The sequence below is a fragment of the Camelus bactrianus genome, chromosome 23, assembly GCF_048773025.1.
Source record: "Camelus bactrianus isolate YW-2024 breed Bactrian camel chromosome 23, ASM4877302v1, whole genome shotgun sequence".
NCBI lineage: Eukaryota > Metazoa > Chordata > Mammalia > Artiodactyla > Camelidae > Camelus > Camelus bactrianus.
The window spans coordinates 14,708,957-14,732,902 of NC_133561.1; the positions used below are offsets into that span (position 1 = coordinate 14,708,957).

Genomic DNA, 23,946 nt, shown 5'->3' on the forward strand with positions numbered 1-23,946 from the left:
AGCCTGCTCTCCTGTTGGCACTGTTCAACATCACACCTTGTTGAACGTTGCTTTTTTTTTAAAATTGAAGTATAGTTGATTTACAATGTTGTGTTAGTTTCAGGTGTACAGCGAAGTGATTCAGTATATATATATACACACACACACACACATATACATAGTTCACTGAGCTATATGGTAAACCCTTGTGAATGTCACTTTTTAAAATACAGTACAACACCTGTAATTCACGCGTGGCTATGCTGATTCCACGGGGTTGTTTGTGCAAAGGTCAGATGATGTCATTGCTCTGGAAGCCTTGGGCGGGAGGAGCCACACTTGGACTAACTTCAGCCAGTGAATTCACAGCACCAAGGCCTCATAATTGAGAGGTCACCGTCCACCCTGTGATGTGATTTGTAAAAATGAGAGCATTCTCTCATCCATGCAGGACCTGAGACAACTTTTTGATTTTTTTTAATTGACATTTGTGTCTGTTTCCCTTTTGCCATGGAAAAAAATTGAGTCCAAAGGAATGTCTCCTTTTTGGAAAATAATTCTAAATGATTCTGTTTACAGAATTGTAGCACAGCATTGAAAAAAAATCAAACAAACAAACAAAACTTGACCTTAGTAAAACATAAATCTTCCAGTACCTACCCAGGACATCAGATCTTACTGTTTTCAACAGACTGATTACAAAATTAACAGGGAGAAATCAGCAAGCAGTTCCCTTCAGACGTAATGACAGCATGAACTTCTGATTAAAATGCGTAATATTTCAGACAGGACTGCATATTATTTTAGATATAATTACATGATACATGTGATTGTGTAATAATGACGCAGTTTTATAATGGATGTCTCTGTGTCAATTTAGTAGGTATGTATTGTCATATGTAATGCATTATGCTGGCAGAGGAATGTGTAATAGAAAATTGATACACAAATTTTTTCAAGAAGTTTATGCTCTAAGAAAGGTTAAAATAAATGTCCAACATGTATGACTGAAATATTATGCTGTACCCCAGAAATTGACACACTGTAAACTGACTATACTTCAATAAAAAATGCAAAAAAAAACTTTCCAAATAATACAAGGCAGATTGTATTAAGATAATAAGGAAGGAACAAACTGCTATTGGATTCCAAGGAGGGAGAGATGACATCAAGCTGGAGGGGACAAAGAAAATCTCAGGGAAGATTGAGCAGGGTACGCAGATAAGGCGCAAGACAAGTTGACTGTTAGGTGAGCTTAGGAGATGAATCTGGAACCACAAGGTGGGACCAGGCTGAGTACCTGAAATCACTTTAGCTCCCAATTTTGAAGCAGACATGATATGTATATTTTTAAAAACATTTTGTTAGTTTCCATGGGCTGCCATAACAAAGTATCACAAACTGGGTGGTTTAAACATTTATTATCTCCCAGTCCTGGAGGTTGGAACTCTTGAGATCCAGGTGTGGACAGCGGGGGTTCCTTCTGAGGACCAGGAGGGAGACTCTGGTCCACGCCACCCCTCTAGGTTTTTCAGGGTTTTCTGGCAATGTTTTGCATAACTCAGCTTGTAGATGCATCACCCCAATTTCTGTCTTCGTGTTCACGTGACATTCTTCCTGTGTGCATGTCTGTGTCCAAACTTCCCTCTCATAAAGACCTCAGTCAGATTCGGGCTCACCTTAATGATCTCATTTTACCTTGATGACCTCTGTAAAGACCCGATCTCCAAACAGTCATATTCTGAGGTACTGAGGGTTAGGAATATATGTATCTTTGGAAGAGACACACACACACACACACACACGTTGCCTATCACATAGTTTACTGATTTCTCTGGCAGTCTATCTGCCTCCTCTCAGTCTGAAAGTGAGCAGGCGTGTGTGAGCTTAGGGAAGGTATTAATAATGTTGTTCATTTGTGTTACACACTATAGTTTACAAAGTATTTCTCATACTTCATCTCACGTGACCTTCACAATAATTCTATTAGCTAAGCAGGGCAGCTATTAACTACTAATATATAGACAAGTGACTTAAGTTTCAGAATGGTTCCATGAAATACTTAGGGTCATGCTTTAGGTGAACGGAAAAGATGGCAATAAAATTCAAGTAAAAAAATTACGAGCTTCTGATAAACCCAGGATTCAAACCTAAGTCTCCCGAGGCCTATGCTTGGCATAAATTCACCAAGCATTACTGCCTATGGGACAAGTATACTCAAGTCAGTAACATTTATAAATTTGCATTCAGTTCTAGTCGATATTTAATAAGCCAGAAACTCTGTTAGGTGTTGGTGATATGGAGATTATTAAGCCTAGATAATACACTACTGAGAAGGACATGTACAAAGGTTAATTATCTAATTAAGCAATGCAGTGATCTAACAAGAGGCTGTAGGGGGAGAGATCAGCGAGGACACAGAGAGGGAACCTTCCACGCCTGGGAGAGGGGACAGGCTACGAACCCCCTCCATTCTTTTCCCTGCTACCAGCTCAGGGCTCTGCAGGCTATAAACACTGACTAAACTGGGAGGCAGTACAGACAGCACAGACAGGGTGCGACCTTTGGAACCACACTGACTGGGTTAGTCCTGGTGCCAGCGCCCACCAGCTGTGACCTTGGGCAAGTTACTTACTGAGGACCCCGCTTTCTTTCTTGGTAAGACGGGTACATAGGACTGCGGCGATGACAGGATGAAATGTAACGCCCAGACGCTTGATAAACTTTAGCCATTATTCACGAAGCTGGCTTTAACTTCAGTGGCTTAAAAGGATTTCGGTCGATGCACGCTGCTCTTATTGCATAATTAGGTATAAACATTTGATAGAAAACCTCTAGGAAACTAAGCTTTGGGTGGAAACCAAGAACCGTATCTACTCATTTCTCTTTCATCCTCGCCTCCATTCTACGAGGGATAACGAGAATTCCTAAATCCAGTTTTACAGCTTTTGACTAAAGGTTCCAGGGAGTAGATGCCCTGACGATCTTGGCGTTGAGACCCTGTCCACATCCTCTGGGAATTTCATCCCCGTGGTGTTGCTCTTACACGGAACTCCTGTACCGCCCAACCACTGCCTCTCAGTGTAGGGTCGGCCTTGTTCACTGGTGGCTTTCACTTGCTTTACTTTGGTTCTGTGGGGCACCTACTTGTTTCATGCATAGATCGTAAGGTTGGGCAATTATCTATTGATAGTCTTTGTTACTAAGCATAAAATATCAAATGAAATCATTAACAAAGCATAATTTGTCCCCCAATTTTCTCACAGACGGTTTGAAATTAGTAGGAATATAAGCCAATGGGGAAAATGTGTGGTTTGCCACCTTAATATTGGACTTGCTCTGAAGTGAGTGAGCTTTCATGGAACACAAGTACTAATTATCTGAACAGTAAATGTATATGGGCCAAGACAGTTCTGAAGAAGCACTTCCTCTACCAGTTACCACAACATGTCAGAAAGCTCAGCTCATATTCCAGGAAAGCTGCGCTCGGCCTCTGAGCGAAGGTTTCCACACTGGGCTTCCTGTCTGACCGGGACACTGTTGCACCAGCAGAGTCCTCTCCGCTGTCCGGCTGCCTACGGCTGCATCCTGGTTTCCAAGAGAAAGGAGAGGGACACGGGGGCTCTAGAGCATGTCTTCGATCGCTGTGCCAGGCAAACACACACACACACACACACACACAAACCTAGAGCCCTTTAAACTTAGGCCAGCGCCAGCTGAAAGCAACCAGAACCCTCTAACCTCTCTGAGACCCAAATTAGCCCTCTAGAGTCAAAGGTACCTCCCTCAGAGGTCACTTAACTCCAAACTGCCATGTCTTACTACCAAAACAGAAAGCGGAGGAGTCCTTTTCTAAATCCTTCTCTCTGTCCAAAATTCCTCACCAGAACTCATCACCAATATATTCTTCACGGTGGTACACCTGACATGGACCACTGAGAATCTAAAAGCGGGCTAGGGGTACAGCTCAGTGGTAGAGCGTGTGCTTATGAGTATGTGCGAGGTCCTGGGTTCAATCTCCAGTACCTCCATTAAAAAAAAAAACAAACCAAAAAACTTTATAAGAATATAACTTCAAATATGAGTACCATGAGTTATATTTTATTATATAATTATCAGAGGCAAATTACCTGCACTCAACAATAACTGCTGTAGAGCTGTATTCTCTCATTGAACAAATATACTTCTATTGGAAGATTATTGCCTCTTTAATAAATATTACATTTAACAGTACAAAAAAGGAAAAATATATATTTACAAAGAGCAAAGGCAGTGAGGTTGTTTCTCTAGTTACAGCTGATAGTAAAAAAAAATATATTAAAAATTGTAAAAATAACTTTTTTGTAGCCAAATCAACTCCCTTCCTAAAACACCAAATAGTCTACAGCCATACCACCCTGAACCCGCCCGATCTTGTCTAAAAACCAAATAAATAAATATATTTAAAATTATCAACTGAGGTAGTACTCCGTAGCTACTAATCTGAAATAACTAGAATTCAGTATCAGAGGCCTGGATTGACAATGCTGTACTTTTTCACTGATTTCTTCATCTGCTTAATTTTCTTCTGTAAGACTTGGTGATCTTGTTTTTTAACATACCGAAAATATCTACAACCTAAAAAACAAAACAAAGCAAGAAAAACAGAAAGTTTTAATACCTGTTGTCAAATTCTGCAAGTACATTTCTACATTTTTAAAGTTTTGCTTCAAGTCCAGCACACTGATGATGGGGAAAATAGACTGATCTGTATCATCTACACCAATGTGTCTAAGCACGTTCGCAGAGCTGTCACCAAGGAAATGTACTGCTTCTTACATACGAAAATATTTCCAGTCCATCATAATGAAGGCATGTACTTTGGCTGGTTCTCCACCTTCCCTCCCAAACCTTAGTTAAGGTGCTGTGCCTGTTATGTACATCCAAACGTTAAAGGAGTTTTCTCCAGAAGCAAATTGCTATCGCTTCCTTCTCAACGGTAACTTGTACAACAGCCAAAGAGACATTTGTAACAACAAGGAGGTTCTCCGTAGAAAACCCTGATGTGAAGAATTAGAATAAACAAATCATAGGTTAGAAGAGATAAGAGCTATCGAGTCCCTCCTGCCATCTGGCCGGCATCTGGCCGGGGAGCCTGCAGCTCTGCCAAAGGTGCTCATTAGAGGTTCTACCTGCTTTCCAGAGTTTTATGATGCTAAGGGGATCACGAGATAAACATTTCAGAGACATGAACCAAATTCCTGTAAGAAAAATATCATACTGGATATTATGAAACTTTTTATATTTGATAAATGAGACCATAAATCACATATGAAAAATTAATTTTATTCCAGTCTCAGTGTGCATATGTCCACCTTCCCTGGGAAATGGCTAGGACATATACCGTACCTCCAGTAACAATTTCATTATCCCTGAAAACAGTATGCCAGAATTGCTAATATTTTATTAGCTGGGAGGCAGTGGTATGTGTGGTATTAAATATAATAATGTGTGTTTCTAAACACATCTACCACTTTAGCAAAATCAAAACACTTCATGCAGAGATTTCTGCTTCTACCTAGAAAAGAGAAAGCTGGAAAGAACTTTGCTCCCACCCTAACACAGAGGAAAAGCCAAATAAACTGCAAACGCCTAGCTTCAAGCCCACCAGAGCTGAAGTCAGAAGAAGTGAGACCATTTCCAGGCCTTTTGTGCCTGATGTTCACAGAATCCTTTAGAATTTATAAAGCACGCTGATGTGATGTCCGCGTGATGCTTACAGCAATCCCATAAGCAAATGAGAACAGATGTTACAATGCTCATCTCTCACAGAGGGCTCCCGAAGGTTCACTGCTTGACCTAAGTGACATGCAAGTAACGGACAGGATGGGAAAATTCACCCAGGGCTTCAGCCTCTGATCAGACGGGTGCCTTTTGGTATCTGTGCTAGAAACCTCTCTACTCACAAAGTAGAGCCACAGTCCAAATCACAGATCTGTTTCTTGTCATCAGTACAGTAGAGAAATTTTAAAATGACTTACACATCTATCAATCCCTTTCCCCCCACAAAATCAGCATTTTATTAATCTCAGTAACCATCTGGAATACTCACGGAGAACACTAACTCCAGATTAATACAAACATATTTAAACCTGACCTGAAGAATCTCTTTAGGAGACTTTAAACTCCCCAGCCACACACCGCGTAGTTGTGGCCACTGTGAGGGTCACTCTCTTCACCTCTGGACACGTTCTGTGGCTGTCTCATTTCGGTACCGGCTACCTTTTCATATTTCAGTGGTACAAAGCAGGTAAGAGTTTTAACAGCCAAGATATTACCCAAAGAAAAGCTCGATTTCCCCTTAAGAGGGATTTTTAAATAAGTTAATAGGAGGTATTTTTTTTTTTTCTTTTCTTAGCAAGAGAAAATGTTTCACCCTTACAGGAAGGGGTAAGTAAATATAATATAAAGCTATCATAAAAAATGAGGTCAATAAAGAATATTTTTCTATTTCTACTACAGTAGACAATTTCAGTAAACTTTCTCCACAGCACAACCAAATGGTCATTTGTTATGAAAACAGTCTGCATCTTGTATTTTAATAGCGCCTAAAGATATTCAAATTAGAGCATAAAAACCAAAGACAATCAACAGTGTGAAATCACTGTTTCTAATCCATGGAGATTCCTTACAAGCAGAACACCTGGCCCAGCTCAGTGCTCATTTTTTTACTCAATCATTCTGCCAGCATCTAATATCCTTAGACACTATTCCAGGTAAACTCTAATATGAATGAATGGTCATAATTTGTCATTTCAAAAATCACCTAAAAGCCATGTCCAGAGAAAAAGAAAATAAAACATATACCTTTTCCTAACAATATCCCAGCTACCAAAGCTTTCTCACAAGCCAAAGTTTTATCATCCTTCCAATCACTTTTTGCCCAAAAGTAACTGAAGTGAAACCTTGGCCACCAGTTTTTCCTGGAGTTCCACTCTTCTTGAACCCAGGCAAGATGACTCCTGGAAAAGAAAAACGTCAAAAGGGAAGGTCAATGATGGAGACAGACCTAGATCATCAGAATCTGAACTTAAGTAGGGTCTGTGGACAGATGACAAGGAAGATGTTCTCAAACTAGCTTCCAAAGATGGCCATGGCATAGCACACGCAAATCCTTTCTAGTCCTCTTCGATCTCCATGACTCATTTTCCATTTAATGAAATAGTTCCGTACCAGACAGTGGTTAACAGCAGACTCTGAGGTCAAAATCTCAGGTTCAAATCTCAGTTCTTCCATTTACTATCTATGTGTTCCTGGGAAGCTGCTTAAATCTCTCTGAGCCTCAACTTCCTTAAGGAGACTAATGGTGCCCATCTCATAGCACTGTTACTAGGATTCACTGGTCCACAGTACAGCAGGTGTCATTTAAAGCTCTCTGCATGCTGTCTAGTACCAAGAAAATGTTCAATAAATATTACCCAAAATTATTAATTTATTACTTAAAAGTTACTTTAAAACCTTACTTTAAATTAAATGCTACAAATTACTATCCAAATTAAGATGCCATTATTACACGAAGACATGAACACATAGGTTTGGCAGCTGAACGTAGGCAGTGCTAAGTGTTCATCAATAATTTAATAGAGCAAAGGCTTATTTAGCACCTATTTTCCCCCTGTGGCAGAACTTCTAGAGGTTTAAAAAGTGAACAGCACATTTTTCTGCCTTCAAGAACTTTGTGGTTAGTCAGGGTTTGCATGGCGCTTTAGATTTAGAAAGCGGTTTACAATAAGTACATCAACCTAGCACCCTGAGAACATTTTATAATCAAGACTGTTCAACCTTTAAGGTCAAGTCAGGTCTGAAGCCCGAAGCAAGTTCCCGCTGATAATGAATTTCCTAACCAACTAACATGGATATAATAAATCAATTAAACTTAACTTGGTGATATTCTTTATTCTCACACACAAAGTAAAAATGACGAGGCCACTCCTTTTCTTGTACCCAGATGTCTACGATCAGATGTACAGTTTTAGATCTCCATCTCACAAGGGACTTAGTAAGCATTTGTTGAATGAATAACCCATGATGATTTTATGAGGCCCTAAAAGCCCCACTGAAAATGATGGAAAACAGCTGGGAGAAAAGCTGCTTCTCGTGTGACCTTACAAGCTGACGACATAGATCACAAAGAGTTTGACAAAGAGTTTAATGAAGGGTGCGGGCAACCCCTTCCAATCCTCAAGTCCGATTAGAAGGCACATGCTTACCCCTCCACGGTGTAGTCAGTGGTCAGGGAAGGTACTTACTGTGAAAGCACAAAAACGCTTGATAAAATTTTTGTACGTTTTACTTGTGACTTTCTATTTCCTGATGTATTCAGAAGAAAACAGCTGAAGACAGTTCAAGAAATCCAAAAACATAAAGAACTTTGTTTTAAAATATTAGCTAAAATACTGGAAAGTATTATTCATGCTGATCCAGTAATAAATGCTGTGTGCATCTTACCCCATTAAAGTCTGTCTGAGATATTTTGCCAAATACTTCCAAGCAGTTATGTTTTTAGTGCATCCAGCAAAATCCAAGACTCCAAATAACACCTCCAACCCCAGTTTATGGTGTTCTTCCTTCTCTGCAACGGTCATAACAAGTAGAGTTTACATAAAGCACTGGAGAGCACAAAGCTAAAAGATTACATTCCACTGATTAAGTATCACTGAAGCATAAACCTTCTATGTTGATTAACAGTTGAAAACAATTCATTACGATCATACTCTCCTGTGATGGATCTGAAAAATTCAATAATTTAATCTAATCTATGCTAACGAAGGCAGGGTGCTGAGTCTGATCTCTATGTGGGTTTGCACTATTGAGATCATTATTTAAGATGCCTGCCCTCTTTGGGCATTTTATACACCTTCTCGATTAGGAGAGGAACTGAGGTAGTCCCAGCACCCACTGGCCTTAATACGCAGCTCTACTCCTATGAAGAATCATGTTCTTTTCTATACTAAGCTGAAACCCAGGAAACATTAAAATGAGGTGAATTATATAAACTGAAGCCATTTCTCTTTTGCCAACTCTTGCCTAACATTCTAAAGCAGGGATAGCAAACTCTTCCTGTTAAGAGCCAGACGCTAAATGTTTAAGTTCTGCAAGCCTTACAGTCCATCACAACTGCACAATTCCGCTGTTAGGGCCACAGACAATACGGAAATAAGCAGACATGGCTGTGCTCCAATAGAACTTGATTTATAAAAACAGGGGAGAGGTGGTTCTGGCCCACGGTCATAGTCTGCTGACCCCTGGTCTACGGTTCATCTGCACAGAGAGAGATAAAACAAAAATGACTTACCTGATTTTCTCAGTAATCTATGGAATTCTAACATCAGTTTATGAGATGGTACAATCTGATACAAAATCTGGAAGAGAGAATAATCTTGTGATTTTTATACATTCAGCTTCCTTTCAAATAAAGCTCTTACTGTCCAATATGCCCTCATTAAATTTAAGGATTTAAAAGATACTTTGCTTTTATCCAGTTTCAATTTGGGTAAAGAAAGGTGTTCTATGTAAAGCTATTAAAAAAAAAAAAATCCCTGCTAATAACAAGATAGCTGGGGCGGCCAGGGGAGAGGAGGATAGACAGACACTTCTTGTTTTCTCCATGTATATATTTATGCTGTTTACCACACTTAAAAATTTAATTTCTTTTCAGTAGCCAGGACTTGAAAAAAAAGAAGACAAAAGAATCAATATTATGCAGAAAAGATATTTAATATTTATTGATCATAAAAGGTCACAGAATATATAAAACAAAAACCAAAAAAAGGGCAAGGGTGGTTATTTTGGAAGATTGTGTTCAGGAACACAGTACACGAAGAAGTATTCAAGTCAATATTTTCACAATCTTTTTACACAATAGGGAGAAGTTAAAGATTTTTCTTTTCAAAAATAGGAGGGACTATTTTTATGGATATGCCAAAAATAGGATTTAAACTATATCTGTCATCTAAACACATTTAATATTAGAAATAAGTTTATTCATCTGCTTGCTGAAGTACTTTGATCTTCTACTGAAATAATTTCTGACCAAACAAAAAGTAAATTTTGTTAATTTCTCTAATTTTTTTTAATTAGCGATCTATCAATCATGATCAATATACCAATATCAGAGTATTATTAAGACTCAGTCCTATGAAGTCACATTTGTTTTATTACTTATGAAATTCTGTATATGGCTCAATTCACTTTTTAAAAAATATTTTATCAAAACAGAACGTATGTACTAGAAATGAATATGAATCATGAGTTGCCATTCAATAACTTTCACAAGTCATACACATACACATAATCAGCACCCAGATTAAAAAGCAGAGTATTATCAGAACTCTAGAAGTCTTTCATCCCTTCTGTAAAATTTTTAGCCATTAGCTCATCAAATATTGGCTTTGTCTGTTTGCTTTCGCCCTGTTCTCTATCTCCTCTCCCTGGGCTCCAATTACAAGTAGGTCAGACCTTTCAACAAGTCCTCTGTGCACTCTTTTCCACACTTTTTATCCTTTTTTGCTCTTCCTTCTTTAGCCTGATGGTCTATGTAATTCCTTAATTCTCTCTTCTGCTGTGGTCAATCTGCTACTTAAACCCATTTATTGAGTTCTTAATTTCAAATACTGCATTTTTCATTTTCATTTTTAGAATTTCTCTAAATCTACTGTCTTGAAAATACATAAGTATTCAACACAGTACTTTTGCTACATTCTTAAAAGTCTTTTCAAAAGCACCAGTAATGATTGACAACCTGCATGAAGTTCACCATCTTGCTTTTGTTGTAACTAGCCTTAGTATCTTCTTGCACAAATGGGTAAAAAGAAATCTTGGGGAATAAAATTAAAATAGCAACTTCAAAAGTATTATGCAGTAAAACAAAGCCCGTGGAAAACTTCATGAATTTTCTATATCTGAAGGTTCGATAATGTCAATTTTGATGACAAGTACAGAGTAGACCTAACTGACCTTTTAAAAGAAGACTGATAGAAAAGGATTTTTCTCAGTCATTTGTTTAGACCGAAAAGGACCTTTCTTTTTCTTATTCCTCTAAAATATGACTAGAAACCAACCATGAAATATATAAGGAACTCCTAAATTCAACAACACAAAATTAAAACACTCAGTTCAAAAAGGGCAAATGATACAGACATTTCTCCAAAGAAGATGCACAAATAACCAATAAGCACATGAAAAGATGCTCAACATCACCAGCTGTTAGGAAAATGCAAATCAAAATAAAAATGAGATACCACTTCACACATACAACAGGATAGCTGTTATCAATTTCTTTAAAAGAAAAAAAAAAGAGGAAAGTAACGAAATGGTGGTGAGGAAGATGTGGAGAAATTTAAACCCTCATGCACTGCTGGTAGGAATGTGAAATAGTACAGCTGCTGTGGAAACAGCCTGATGGCTCTTCAGAAGGTTACACAAAGAATTACCGTAAGATCAGCAATTCCACTCCTAGGTATACACTCAAAACAACTGAAAGCAGGGGCTCAGACACAAACTCGACACCAATGCTCACCAAAGTACTCTTCACAATAGCCAAAAACTGGCAACAATCCAAATGTCTATCAACAGATGAATGCCCAAAATGTGGACTGTGTGTATATACAATGGAATGTTACTCAGGCTTAAAAAGGAAGGAAACTCTGATACATGCTATAATGTGGATGAATCTTGAAAACATTACAAAATAAGACATAAAAAGACAAATATTGTATGAATCTACTTAGATGAGGTTCCTCGAATAGGCAAATTTACAGAGACAGAAAGTAAAACAGAGGTCACCTAGAGTTGAGGGAATGGGGAGTTACTGTTTAATGGATACAGAATTGATGCTTGGGATGATGAAAAACTTCAGGAAATGGGTAGTGGTGATGGTTGCACAAAATTATGAATGTACTTAACGCCAATAAAGTGTGCACTTAAAAATGGTTAAAATGGTAAATTTCATGTTACATACATTTTACCACAGTAAGAAAAAATTTTAAAGCAATACCATATGCAATAATAACCCCAAATATGAAACACTTAGGGGTAAATTCAACGAAATATATATATTAAAAGCTACAAAACATTTCAGAGAGAAATAAAATACCTAAATGAATGGAGAGGCATACCAAGTACACAGTTTGGAAACCTCAACACTGTTTAGATGCCTATTCTTTCAAAATTGATCTATACATTCTATATATATATATATATATTTATAGCATTACATAAGCTGATTTTCAAATAAATGAAAAGCCAAAGGACCTAGGGAAGCTAAAAACAATTTTGAAAAAGGACAAATTTGTATGACTCTCATGACATGATTCCAAGACTTGCTATAAAGCTATAGTAGTCATGATACGCAGTATTTAATACGGATGAAAACAGACATCACTAGAGCATAAAAGAGTCCATACCTATGGTCAGACGACTTTCAATGAAGTTACCAATGTAATTCAACAAGGAAAGGATAATCTTTTCAGTAAATGATGTTGGAATAATCACATGGGAAAAAAATGAACCTTGATCTTTACCTCATACTACATTAAAAAAAATTAGCTGAAATCTATAACAGACCTAAACATAAAATTATAACACTTCTAGAAAAAAACACAGAAGAGAATCATCATTATCTTGGGGTAGGCAAAAATTTCTTAGACAAAAAGTACTAGCTGTAAAAGAAAAATGAAAAAATTGTACTTAAATCAAAGTTAGAAATTTCTGCTCTTTGGAAGATACTGTTAAGAAAACAAAAAGGCAAGCCACAGACTGGGAGAAAGTATTTACAATCCACATACCTGACAAAGGACTTGTAATCAGACTATGCAGAAAACTTCCAAACTAATGAGAAGACAAATAAGCCTTCAAAAAATAGACAAAGTATTTCAACAGACACTTCACAAAAGAAGACATAGGAATAACCTATGTGCCTAATATGCCTAATAGGCATATTAAAAGATGTTCAACATCATTTGTCATTAGGGAAATGGAAATTAAAACCACATGAGACACCACTACACACCCACTAGAATGGCTATAATTCAAAGGACTGAATACCAAATGTTACTGAGGATGTGGATACATACATTGATGGTGGGCATGTCAACGGTACAGTCACCTCAGAAGACAGCTGGGCAGTTTCTTAAGTTTAACATACATCTTCCAGCAATTCTTCTCTTAGGTAGCTACCCAAGAAAAATGAAAATATATGTGCACACAAAGACTTGTACATGAATGTTTACAGTGGCAGTCATAATAGCCAAAAAGTGAAAATAACCATCAGAAGTGAATGTTTAAAAATGGAATACAGTAATAGGGAACAAATTACTGATACAATAACATGGATGAATCTCAAAAACATTCTGCTGAGCAAGAAAATCCAGACCAAAAAAAGTCCACACGGTAGGATTTCACTTATATGAAATTCTGGAAGAGATCAAACTAATCTATAGTGACAGAAAGCAGATCAGTGACCGCCGGGGCCAGGAGCATGTGGGTAGGTTGGCTGTAAAGGGAAACGAGGGACTTTTTAGGGTGATAGAAGTGTTCAGCATCTTGATTATTACGCTGGTTACATGATGTATATATTTGTTAAAATGTATCCAAGTATGCACTTAAAATAAGTGTTTTATTATATGTAAATTAAATTTCAATAAAGGTGATTTTCTAAAAATAGCAATGCAGAGCTTTCCAACCAGGGAGGCAAAGGGTTTCTGAAATATGTCTCACTTGGGCAGAGGATGGGGGCATGGTAGTGGAGGGAGTCTGCCTGGAGCCTGCAGCCTCCTCTCCTCCCCTCAGAGTACCACACCTACACTGTCATTTTCTCTGGGTGCTAGAACATGAAAGCTGGAAAGCAATGACCTAAGAATGTTCCAAAGTAGATCCCAACCCTGTTGAAACACTGAAATAAAAATTCTATACCTTAAGCACACTTATCAGTTTCTCTCTTGGTGCCCTCTCTCTCTTTAGGAAGCCATACAAGTAGATATGAGCATTTGGATTGGATGGGAACTTCTCATCATAGGCGTAATTGGTGAGCACCTCTCGGGCTCCATCTTGATCCCCGTAGAACTCCAGCATCTATACACAGTAAGTCATAGCATCTTAGTTAAATTCTGTAAGATAGCTGCACAACTTTCCTGAGGAGCACAGAAAACTCATACAACTGGGAAGCAGTATTTACTGTACGGGGAACAACAGTGACACCGGCTGTCGCTTTCACCAGCAGATGTCACAACCTCTATGGAACAGACAACAAAGGCCTACACTGTTTCCCATTTTTTTCCTTATCATATTTTGTTCCTGAAAAATGCAAAAACTTGAATGTTAAGAACTGTTCCTACAAGAAATAAAGCCTTTAAAGTAGGGAACACTAACGACTGAAAAAAGACTATATGATGCAACTAACCTCAGTGCCCTACATAACTCCAGCCACACAAGGGGTGCACAGGAATTATAACCCCTTCCTTTTCATTCCTTCTCATCCTGACACAGGAATTTCCAGATTCACTGACATATAGTTTCAGAGACTATCTTCTGACAACACAATTATCACTTTAGCACTAGTAATACTTTCAAAAAGCAAATTATTTCGATGATTTATTCCTAGTGCCCAGTTCTAGGGCCTCTGTCCTTTCACAATGACTCTGAGATAACAGGACATCTTTAAGAACTTCCAAAAGCCATACTTTATCTCAGATATTGTGACCTAGCTCCAGATTTTTGTCCCTTTCGCCTCTATATTCCACCAAATCATAAAAGATCTTTTTCTTTTAAGCTCAATAAGAACATAAAATTGACATTTACAGCTATTTTGTTAATAATTTTGTAAATACAGTCAGGCACCCTGCATCATCTGTGGGCCCTGCATCCCTGGTTGCCGCATCCTAGGGTTCAACCAACCACAAATTGAAAATATTTGGGAAAAAAATTTCCAGTGAGTTCCAAAATGCAAAATTTGAATATGCTTGCTGTGCAGACAACTATTTACATAGCATTTACACTGTATTACATTGTAAAGATGATTTAAAGTATACAGGAGGATGTGCAGAGGTTATATGCAAATACCACACCATTTTATACAAGGGACTTGAGCATCCACAGATACTGAGGGACGACTGTATTTGGCCAAGACATGTTATCCAGGTGAAAAAAAACAAATATTTATAGTATACCGGTAAAATAAAATATACTGTAAATTGGTAAAACAAAAATTATTCAGATCAAAAAGGCATCATATTCCTTTTTTATTTTTTAAACAATTTTCTCCATTAATTGCCTTCTAATCAGTAAGGATTAAGCTTACAACAGAACGAAACTAGTAAAACTTCATGAAAAGTCTATTTACCTCTACATAACTCTTCACAAAAGGGTCCCAAACTCCAGGAATTTGAATCAGTGCACAAAGGTTTATAGATGTCTTCCAGCTGTGGTTGAGCATATTCTGGGATGCTGTATTATAAGCATAATCATCTTCATCTGCCCAAAGACAAAAGATTTTTCAAAGTCATTCCGTATTGAGGACTTCTGAATCAGTAATCGATAAACTATCGACAAAGAAGCTCAGACCCTGATGGTTTCACTGGTGAATTCTAACAAACATTTAAAGAATAGTACTAATTCTTTACAAACTCTCTCTCCCAAAAAAGAGCAGAAAAGAGCACTTCTCAACGTATTCTATGAGGTTGGTATTACCCTGATACCAAAACCAGACAAAGACAACATAGGAAAATCGTGGACCAATATCCCTTATAAATATAGATGCAAAAATCCTCAACAAAATACTCTGAAATTGAATCTAGCACCATATGAAAAGGATTTTACACCATGCCTAAGTGGGGTTTATTCCAGGAATGCAAGGTTGTTTAACACCTGAAATCAATTAATACTCCAAATCAATAGAATAATATTAATGACAAAAACCTCTTAACGACCTCAACTGCTGCAGAAAAAGCATCTGACAAAATTCAACCCTTTATGATAAAACACTCAACATCTAGGAATGGGAGGAACTTCTTCAGCCTGATAAAGGGAATCTTATGAAAAGCCCACAACTAACATTAGAATTAATGGTGAAAGACTGAATGCAAGAGAGAGGCCCTCTCTGGCCACTTCTATTCAACACTGTCACGGAGGTTCTAGCCAGGCAATCGGCAAGAAAATAATTCAAACAATGTCCAGACTGGAAAAGAGTAAGTAAAACTATCTCTATTTACAGATCTTTAGATGATCTTGTACATAAAAAATCCTAAGAATCCACCAAAAACTTATTAGAACTAATAAATGAATTGACAGTTGCAGAATATAAAATCAACACACAATAACAGATTTTATGCCTACATTTCCAATCAACAATCCGAAAATGAAATTAGGAAAATAGTGCCATTTACAATAGCATCAAAAACAATAAACTACTTGGGTACAAATTTAACAAAAGAGACATAAAATTGTACTCTGAAAAGCAATATTGTTCAAAGAAATTAAAGCAGACCTAAATAAATGGAAAGACATCTCATGTTCCTGGGTTGGGAGACTTACTAATCTATAGCTTTAATGAACTTCCTACCAAAATCTCAGCTCGCTTTTTTGCATAAATTGACCAGCTGATCCTATAATCCATATGGAAATGCAAGGGACCAAGAATACCCAAAACAGTCTCTAAAAAGAACAAATTTGGAGGATTCACACTATGACTTCAAAGGTTACTACAAGACTACAGTAACCAAGACTGCGTGATATGGCCATAATTGTAGACAGACATAGATCAATGGGAGAGAATTTAGTGCCCATAAATAAAACTTCATATATGAGCAAGTGATTTTTGATAAGGGTACCTTATCAAAACAATTCAGTGGGAAAATTCAGTGGGAAAATAATAGCCTTTTCAAGAAACATGCTGGAACAACTGAATATACACAAAATAACAAAGCTGAGCTCAAGTCCTACCTATCTCACGTGATATACAAAAACTAACTCAAAATGAATCAAAAAACCAAAATGTAAGAGTAAAGCTATATAACTCTTAGAAGAAAACATAAGTCTATATCTTTGTGATCTTGCAGTAGGCAATGATTTCTTGCCTTTGCCAAAAGCAAAAGCAACAAAAGAAAAAACAGATAATTGAATTTCATCAAAATTAAAAACTTTTGAGACTCAAAAAACACCATTAAGAAAGTGAAAAAGATAACCTACAGAACAGAAGAAAATATTTGTAAATCCCCCATCTATTTAATAAGGGTCTCACACCTAGAATTTATAAAGAACTCTTATAACTCAATAATAAAAACTAATTCAATTAAAATAAGAGAAAAGGATCTGAATGCAGTTTTCCAACGAAGATACATAAATGGTCCATTAAATACATGAAAAGAAGCTCAACAATGCAAAGCAAAACCACAGTAAGATACTACTTCACACTCACTAGGACACTGTTATCAAAGATAGATAACAGCAAGTGTTGGCAAGGATATGGAGAAATCAGTACCCTCATACACTGCTGGTGGGAATGGAAAATGGCACAGCTGCTTTGAAAACCAGTCTGGTGGTCCTTCAAAAGTTCACAGAAACATTATTCAAAATAGCCAAAAAGTCGAAACCACCCAAATGTCCATCAACTGATGAATGGATACACAAATGTGGTATATCCATACAGTGGAATGTAATTCAGCAACAAAAAGGAATGAAGTGCCATTACATGCTACAACCAAGGTGAACCTTTAGAACACTAGGCTAAGTGAAAGAAGTCAGTAACAAAAGACCACATATTTCAGGACTCCATTTGTATGGATTATCCTAGAATAGACAGCTCTCTCAAGACAGAAAGTAGATTAGTGGCTGCCTAGGACTGGAGGGACTGGGGAGAAAATCAAGGGTGACTTTCTTTTTGGGGTGATGAAAATGTTCTAAAATTGATTATGGCAATGGATGCACAACTCTGTGAATATACTACAAAGCACTGAATTGCACACTTTAAGTGGGTGAATTGTAATAAGACTCATATCTCAATTCTCAATAAAGTTCTTATAAAAAAAATGAAAGATTACCACACCCAATAAACTGGGTGACATGAAAAATCTGACAATAACAAACAATGAGGAGAAGACAGACAAAAGAAAGCCCTAATCAGACAACTAGTGGAATATAAATTGGTAACCACTTTGGAAAGAGGTCAGCCTACTATATGCTAAATTGAAGATACACATACTCTATGACAATTCTAGTCCTAGAAATACACGCGTATGTGTACCGTTACACATGCCCAAGAATTTCAAAGCAGCGTTATTTATAATAGCCCAAAACTATTAACAACTTAAATGGCCATTAATATATAAAAGGAATAACTTGCATGAATATCATATAGTAAGTTTTACAGCAATAAGAGTGAACGAGAGCTAATTCAACTATACAGACACACATTAAATGTTGAACAAAATATGCAAGGCCCCAAAGGATATATACTGTATAAATCCAATCTGACACTCAGGTATAAATTACATTGTTTACAGATGCATACTTGAGTGGTAAAAGTCCTTTAAAAGCAAGGGGGTAATTACCAATGAAGTTGGACAGTGGTTTTCTTGAGACAGAATGAGAGGAAGTGTGATCAGAAAGGAACACAGGGGAATTTTTAGGGGGACAGCAATGCTGTGCTCCTCAGCCTGGGTGGCAGTTATATGGATGTTTGTTTCACATATTCAATCTGTCATACATTTGTTTCATAAGACTTTTTCAGTATATGTTATATTTCACAATCTTAAAGGTTTAATAGGAAAGTTACACAGTCTTTCAAAAGCAACAGCTAACAGAAGCACAGAACACTTTTTGGTACCAATGCTGCTTTTTCACCACACCCTCTCCCCCACTGAAAAATAGGGCTTGGTATTTATTCTCTTCCTAGTGGATCAACTGAATAAGGATCAATATGAACTTGGAAATGAAGTGGTAACGGGAAAGTAGGTATGAATATCGAAAATAAATTTTAAAGGAAGAAAAGGCAGATCCCTAAGTAAATATTAAGTTGGGCTTGAATTTACATGGAAGAGGGTTTCCAGTCACCAAGTGCATCAAGCCCAACCAGCACAGGCCACGGCAGCAAGGAAAAAATCCCAAGACAACTCTGAGCATACAGTCATGTGTCATGTTCTTAGGAATCTGGCTATACAGAACCGGTCCGAGCTATTTTTCTCCTTAAATAGACATACGAGGTTAAAGATCATCTAAAGAGCTCAATGTATTGTCCCGCCTTCACTCTCGCTGCTACAGAACAGTGCCAGCTGCAGAAGCGACTGAATCATCTTCACAGGAGTGATGGTGTAAAGGCCATGTTCCAACTGCTTTCATCTCAAATATCGGCTTGAGTTCTACTTAACAACATGTAAGAAGAAAAGTAAATATTGATGTTAAAACTTACCTAAATCAGTATCAGCAAGCCTTTTAAAAAAGAAACATTACAGCAGGCATTACGGCAAAGTTAACAGAAGAAATAGAGGACAGATGTGTGACCTCAAATAACCAATGCGTCTAGGCGAGGAGATACAACATAAAATACATGTGAGAACACTCAGAAAAATTACAAAGCAAGAGGTGAAGAGCCAAATGACACAGGCTGAATATGCAGCTGGTACGTTAGGTTGGAGGTAAAAGAATGAGGGGTCTGAGTCTTGAAGGGCAGGTGGCGTTTTAGAGGAAGAGGGCGCACAAAGGTCTTACAAGAGTATCGTGATGAAGACAGCATTTCAGAAGTGTTTCGGGGGAGATCACAGACAGGAAGCAGGAAGGGAATTTCGAGATTAGTGAACCCATGTGCCCAGTGACCAAGGAAATACTACTATCACATAAGAAATAATAAGGAAACACTGCCTAACAAAAATGACGTGATAAATGTCAGACTGGGATTTGGGTAGAGGACGTGAAAATAGAAAGGACTTGATCCTAGAGAAGTTGTAAAACTACACGAGGGAAAGAAAAGTGCAGAGAATCATACAGCTCCAAGGAACACACATGTAGGGACAGGTGAGGATGACGTCACCACAGAATGTAAGAGAAGGGGAAGTCAGTTTGAGGAGTAAGAACACCTGGTCAATTTTGAGGGGGGTCAGTAAATCAAGAAAATTGTCTGTTATGACCTTTGTACAGAAATGAAACAACTTAATCTTGCTCTATTCTTTAAACATATTTTTCTAAGAGACAAAGTTATGAAACAAACTAAACTCCACTCTAAACACACAGGAAGAAGTGCTTATTATATGTAATAATGCCTGCTGAAGAAAATATGTAACCTTTCCTGGAAATCATGTTTAAAAAAAGCAATGAATCTAAAATGGTCATGAACTTAATCTGTGAACCACCTAATTTATGTCTGAAAAATTTATGTTTTTTTAAATATCAGAAATCTACAAGATGATCAAGAATTTTACAGCAACAGAAATGTCTGGATAAAGCCAGGCATGGAGGTAGGGGCATCAGATTACTCCTTAAGATTCCTTTTGTCCCTCTGACTCAGTCTTAACCACCATAAGAAAAGTTCACTCGTATTCACTCACCGAGCTGAGACAATTCCATCTTCTTTTTAGACCAAGTATAATACTGCAAAAGCCCTTTATAGGCCTGAATAAGGTTGATTAACACTTCCTTGGAAGAGGACTTTTCACCGTATCTCCACGTCTCCGCCTGGCTGAGATTTCTGTTCGCGTCCTCAAGCAACCCATGGTGCAGAAGGTATAATGCATGCTGTAAGGAGATCTGCCACAATGATGAGAAAAGCCCACCGTCACACAGGTCACTAGAGAAACATTAGTCAAAAAGCTCAGGAAATGTATGACATATGCGGGGCCAAGACCTTGGGAAAACACAAATGACGGAACAACATTGTCCCTGTTATCAAAAATTTCCATCTAGCAAAAAGACACTTGAAAAAATTATCATGTAAACGAGAGCTAAATTGTATAAACTTGAAACAGAAAGCAGTGTGAAAAGATCAGGGTCTTTGACGACAGAGAGTCCAGGCTCAAATGCTACCTTTAAAGCTACATAAACCTGAGTAAGTTGCTCTCACCCTTTGTGAGTCTCATCTTTTATACAGAATAATTATTATTAACCCCTTTAAAGGGCATTACAGGGATTAATGAAATATCTGCATATCACCTAATGGCTCGTTTGGCCTACAGTATGCAACCAATAAATTATTTTATACATGTTATATAAACTCAGAGAAGACATCTTAGTAAGGGGTGCTGAAGAATGACACTGGTTCACATGTAAAGTGTATCCCTGGTACAGGAGAAGCAGTAAGATTACACAAAGAACGAGCGTTATGGGGCGGGGCATTAAGGATACTAACGGCAGGTGCAGTTAATCACGCGAGGGGAGTCGGAGTTCAAGCTTTCACCTTAAACTATTGCAATCATTTCTCAACTGTTATCTCCAATCCTGCCCTCTACAACCCATCTTCCATGTGATTGCCAAAGAGATCTTGTTAGTCATTTGTGTAAATCCTTCAACAGTTGCACTGCCTACAGAATAAAAATCTAAGCTCCTTACACATGGCGCACAGAGCTCAGCTTCCTTCCCCTGGCTTCCACCCAAGTGATTCTTAGAGTACCTAAAGCATTAGGCACAGAGCTATCAAGTTCTTTATTATCCCCTGCCACGCCAGACTACGCTCTCCCCCAGTAAGCAGAGTGAATACCCACCACCATTCCAGACTCATCTCAAGCATCATTTCTTTTCCTTTCCTGACTCCCCTGCTCATTCAATCCCAGCCCTTACCAGTTCCAGAGAGCTGACCGTTTTCTACTTGGTCTTCTCCCTACACATTCCATTTCTTCCATGGCACCCATCTCCACTTATTCCATTAACACGTCTGTCTTCCTCTACCACAAGTTCCATGTCCAGCACGTTGTCTGGAGACCAGCAATCAGTGTTTTTAAAATTATTAACAAAAAAAAAAAATGTTTTATTGCCCATCCTAATCACCACCCTCAGACTCTGGAGTACGAAATAAGGTGTCTCTCAGGTTACTTTACTTCAACTAAGTAGACTGTATGAGCTTAAAAGGATCTAACCAATAATTTAGTAAAAACTCTACCTCCCCTCCCCCAATCAAATGGCTATCCAGTTTCTCCCTGAACGGACAGAAGGGGGAGCCCACAACACCAAGGCAGGCCACTCCTTTTCCCGATTGTTCACTTAGAAAGTTCTTCCTTATGCTGCTTCCACTTCGTTTCTACTTACCACGTACGTGGTCTACCAGGAAATGGGAACATGAGGGAGAATCGGGCACATAAGAAGAAACAAAAGATTTCTCCTAAATTAATTAATAAAATCTGAAAAGAATCCTAAACTAGGAAAAATCCTTTTTCATAATTAGAAAGCAGTGGCAATGTAAAACAGTAGAGCCACTGTGGAAAACAGTTTGGAGAGTCCTAAAAAAGTTACACATGGAATTATCTGTGTTTAACAGCAAGGTCCTGCTGTCCAGCACAGGGAACTACAGCCAAAAGCTTGCAATTACCTATAATGGAAAAGAATATGAAAAAGAATATACATGGATAACTGAATCCCTATGCTGTACACTAGAAACTAACACAACATTGTAAATCAACTAAACTTCAATAAAAAAGAATTATATGAAGTATAGCTCAGGGGTAGAGCACACACTTAGCATGTACAAGGTCCTAGGTTCGACCCCTGGTACCTCCTCTAAAAAATAAATAAATAAATAAATCTAATTACCTCACCCCACCAAAAAAAAAAAAGAATTGTATGCTTATAAATATTACATACATATATACAATATGCATATACATATATATATATATATATATATACACACACACACACACACACGCACGTGACATAAAACATGACCCAGCAATTCTATTCCCAGGTATATATTCAAAAGAAATGAAAGCAGGGACTCAAACAGATAGTTGTACATCAATGTTCATTGCATTTTTATTCACAATAGCCAAAAGGTGGAAACAACCAAACAAGAGATGAAAGGATAAACAAAATGTGACAGATATGTACAAGAGAATATTATTCAGCCATAAAGAGATGAAGTCTGACACATGCCACAACATGGATACATCCTGAAAACATTATGCTAAGTGAAATACCCAAAACATAAAAAGGACAGATACTATGATTTCACTTTTATGAAATATCTAGAATGGGCAAACTTGTAGAGACAGAAAACAGGCCAGAGGTGCCCAGCGGCTGGGAGGAGGAGGGACTGGGGAGTTATTGCTTAATGGGTCCAGAGTTTCTGTTTGGGGTGATGGAAAAGTTTTGGAAATACTGGTGATAGTTGCACAACACCGTGATTGTAATTAATATCATTGAATTACACACTTACAAATGGTTATAATGCCACGTTCTATGTTATATATATCTTACAATAATTTTCAAATATTTGGAAAATAGGAAAAGTAAAAATAAAACAAAACAGGAACCAGAGGGTAAATAAGTATATTAGGCTTTGCTTTCTTTCAGCTTCTCTCATTCATCCAAGTGTCTTACCTCCTTCCCCCTTGTTTACCTGCCTTATCACTGAGACACGCAATTTTAAAAAGTGAGCACTGCAAATGTAAGTTCACAAAGCCTACAATCTCACCTTCAAGTAATTCATGACACCAATATTTTTCATCCGGTCTGCAAAGGTATTGAAAGTCTCCAGACTGCTTTTGGGGTGATAATACAAAATTTCACTTCCAAGCCTCCAAATAATCTGTCAAAACAGAAATTACTAACAAAAATGTAAAATCTTCACCTTAGCCACTGTCTAAGAAAGTTAATTTTTTTCTGATTACAACATTAAAAACAACTTATAATTCCTTCTTCTGGATACCACAACTGCCAACAATGTACTGTACTTCACCCAGTGAAACTAATGTTTTATGTGATAAAAAAGATCCTTCTGTTGATTAAGTTAAAATA

The 23,946-nt window shown here is 37.6% G+C and overlaps 1 protein-coding gene across 3 annotated transcripts in view; it reads right to left on the reverse strand.

The window, feature by feature from the left end:
- Window positions 1-4,058: 4,058 nt before the first annotated feature.
- The window catches only part of TAF1A (TATA-box binding protein associated factor, RNA polymerase I subunit A), a 29,108-nt gene continuing 9,220 nt past the window's right edge, over window positions 4,059-23,946 (reverse strand). For all 3 annotated transcript variants that reach the window (XM_010973992.3, XM_010973994.3, XM_010973993.3), the window contains exons 4-11: window positions 23,624-23,737; window positions 20,550-20,748; window positions 15,356-15,486; window positions 13,930-14,088; window positions 9,314-9,380; window positions 8,467-8,590; window positions 6,826-6,980; window positions 4,059-4,596 (exon numbers count right to left, since the gene is read on the reverse strand). In XM_010973992.3, the coding sequence (XP_010972294.1) occupies window positions 4,484-4,596; window positions 6,826-6,980; window positions 8,467-8,590; window positions 9,314-9,380; window positions 13,930-14,088; window positions 15,356-15,486; window positions 20,550-20,748; window positions 23,624-23,737 (1,062 nt within the window). In that variant the 3' untranslated portion in view covers window positions 4,059-4,483. The remainder of the gene's footprint in view (window positions 4,597-6,825; window positions 6,981-8,466; window positions 8,591-9,313; window positions 9,381-13,929; window positions 14,089-15,355; window positions 15,487-20,549; window positions 20,749-23,623; window positions 23,738-23,946) is intronic.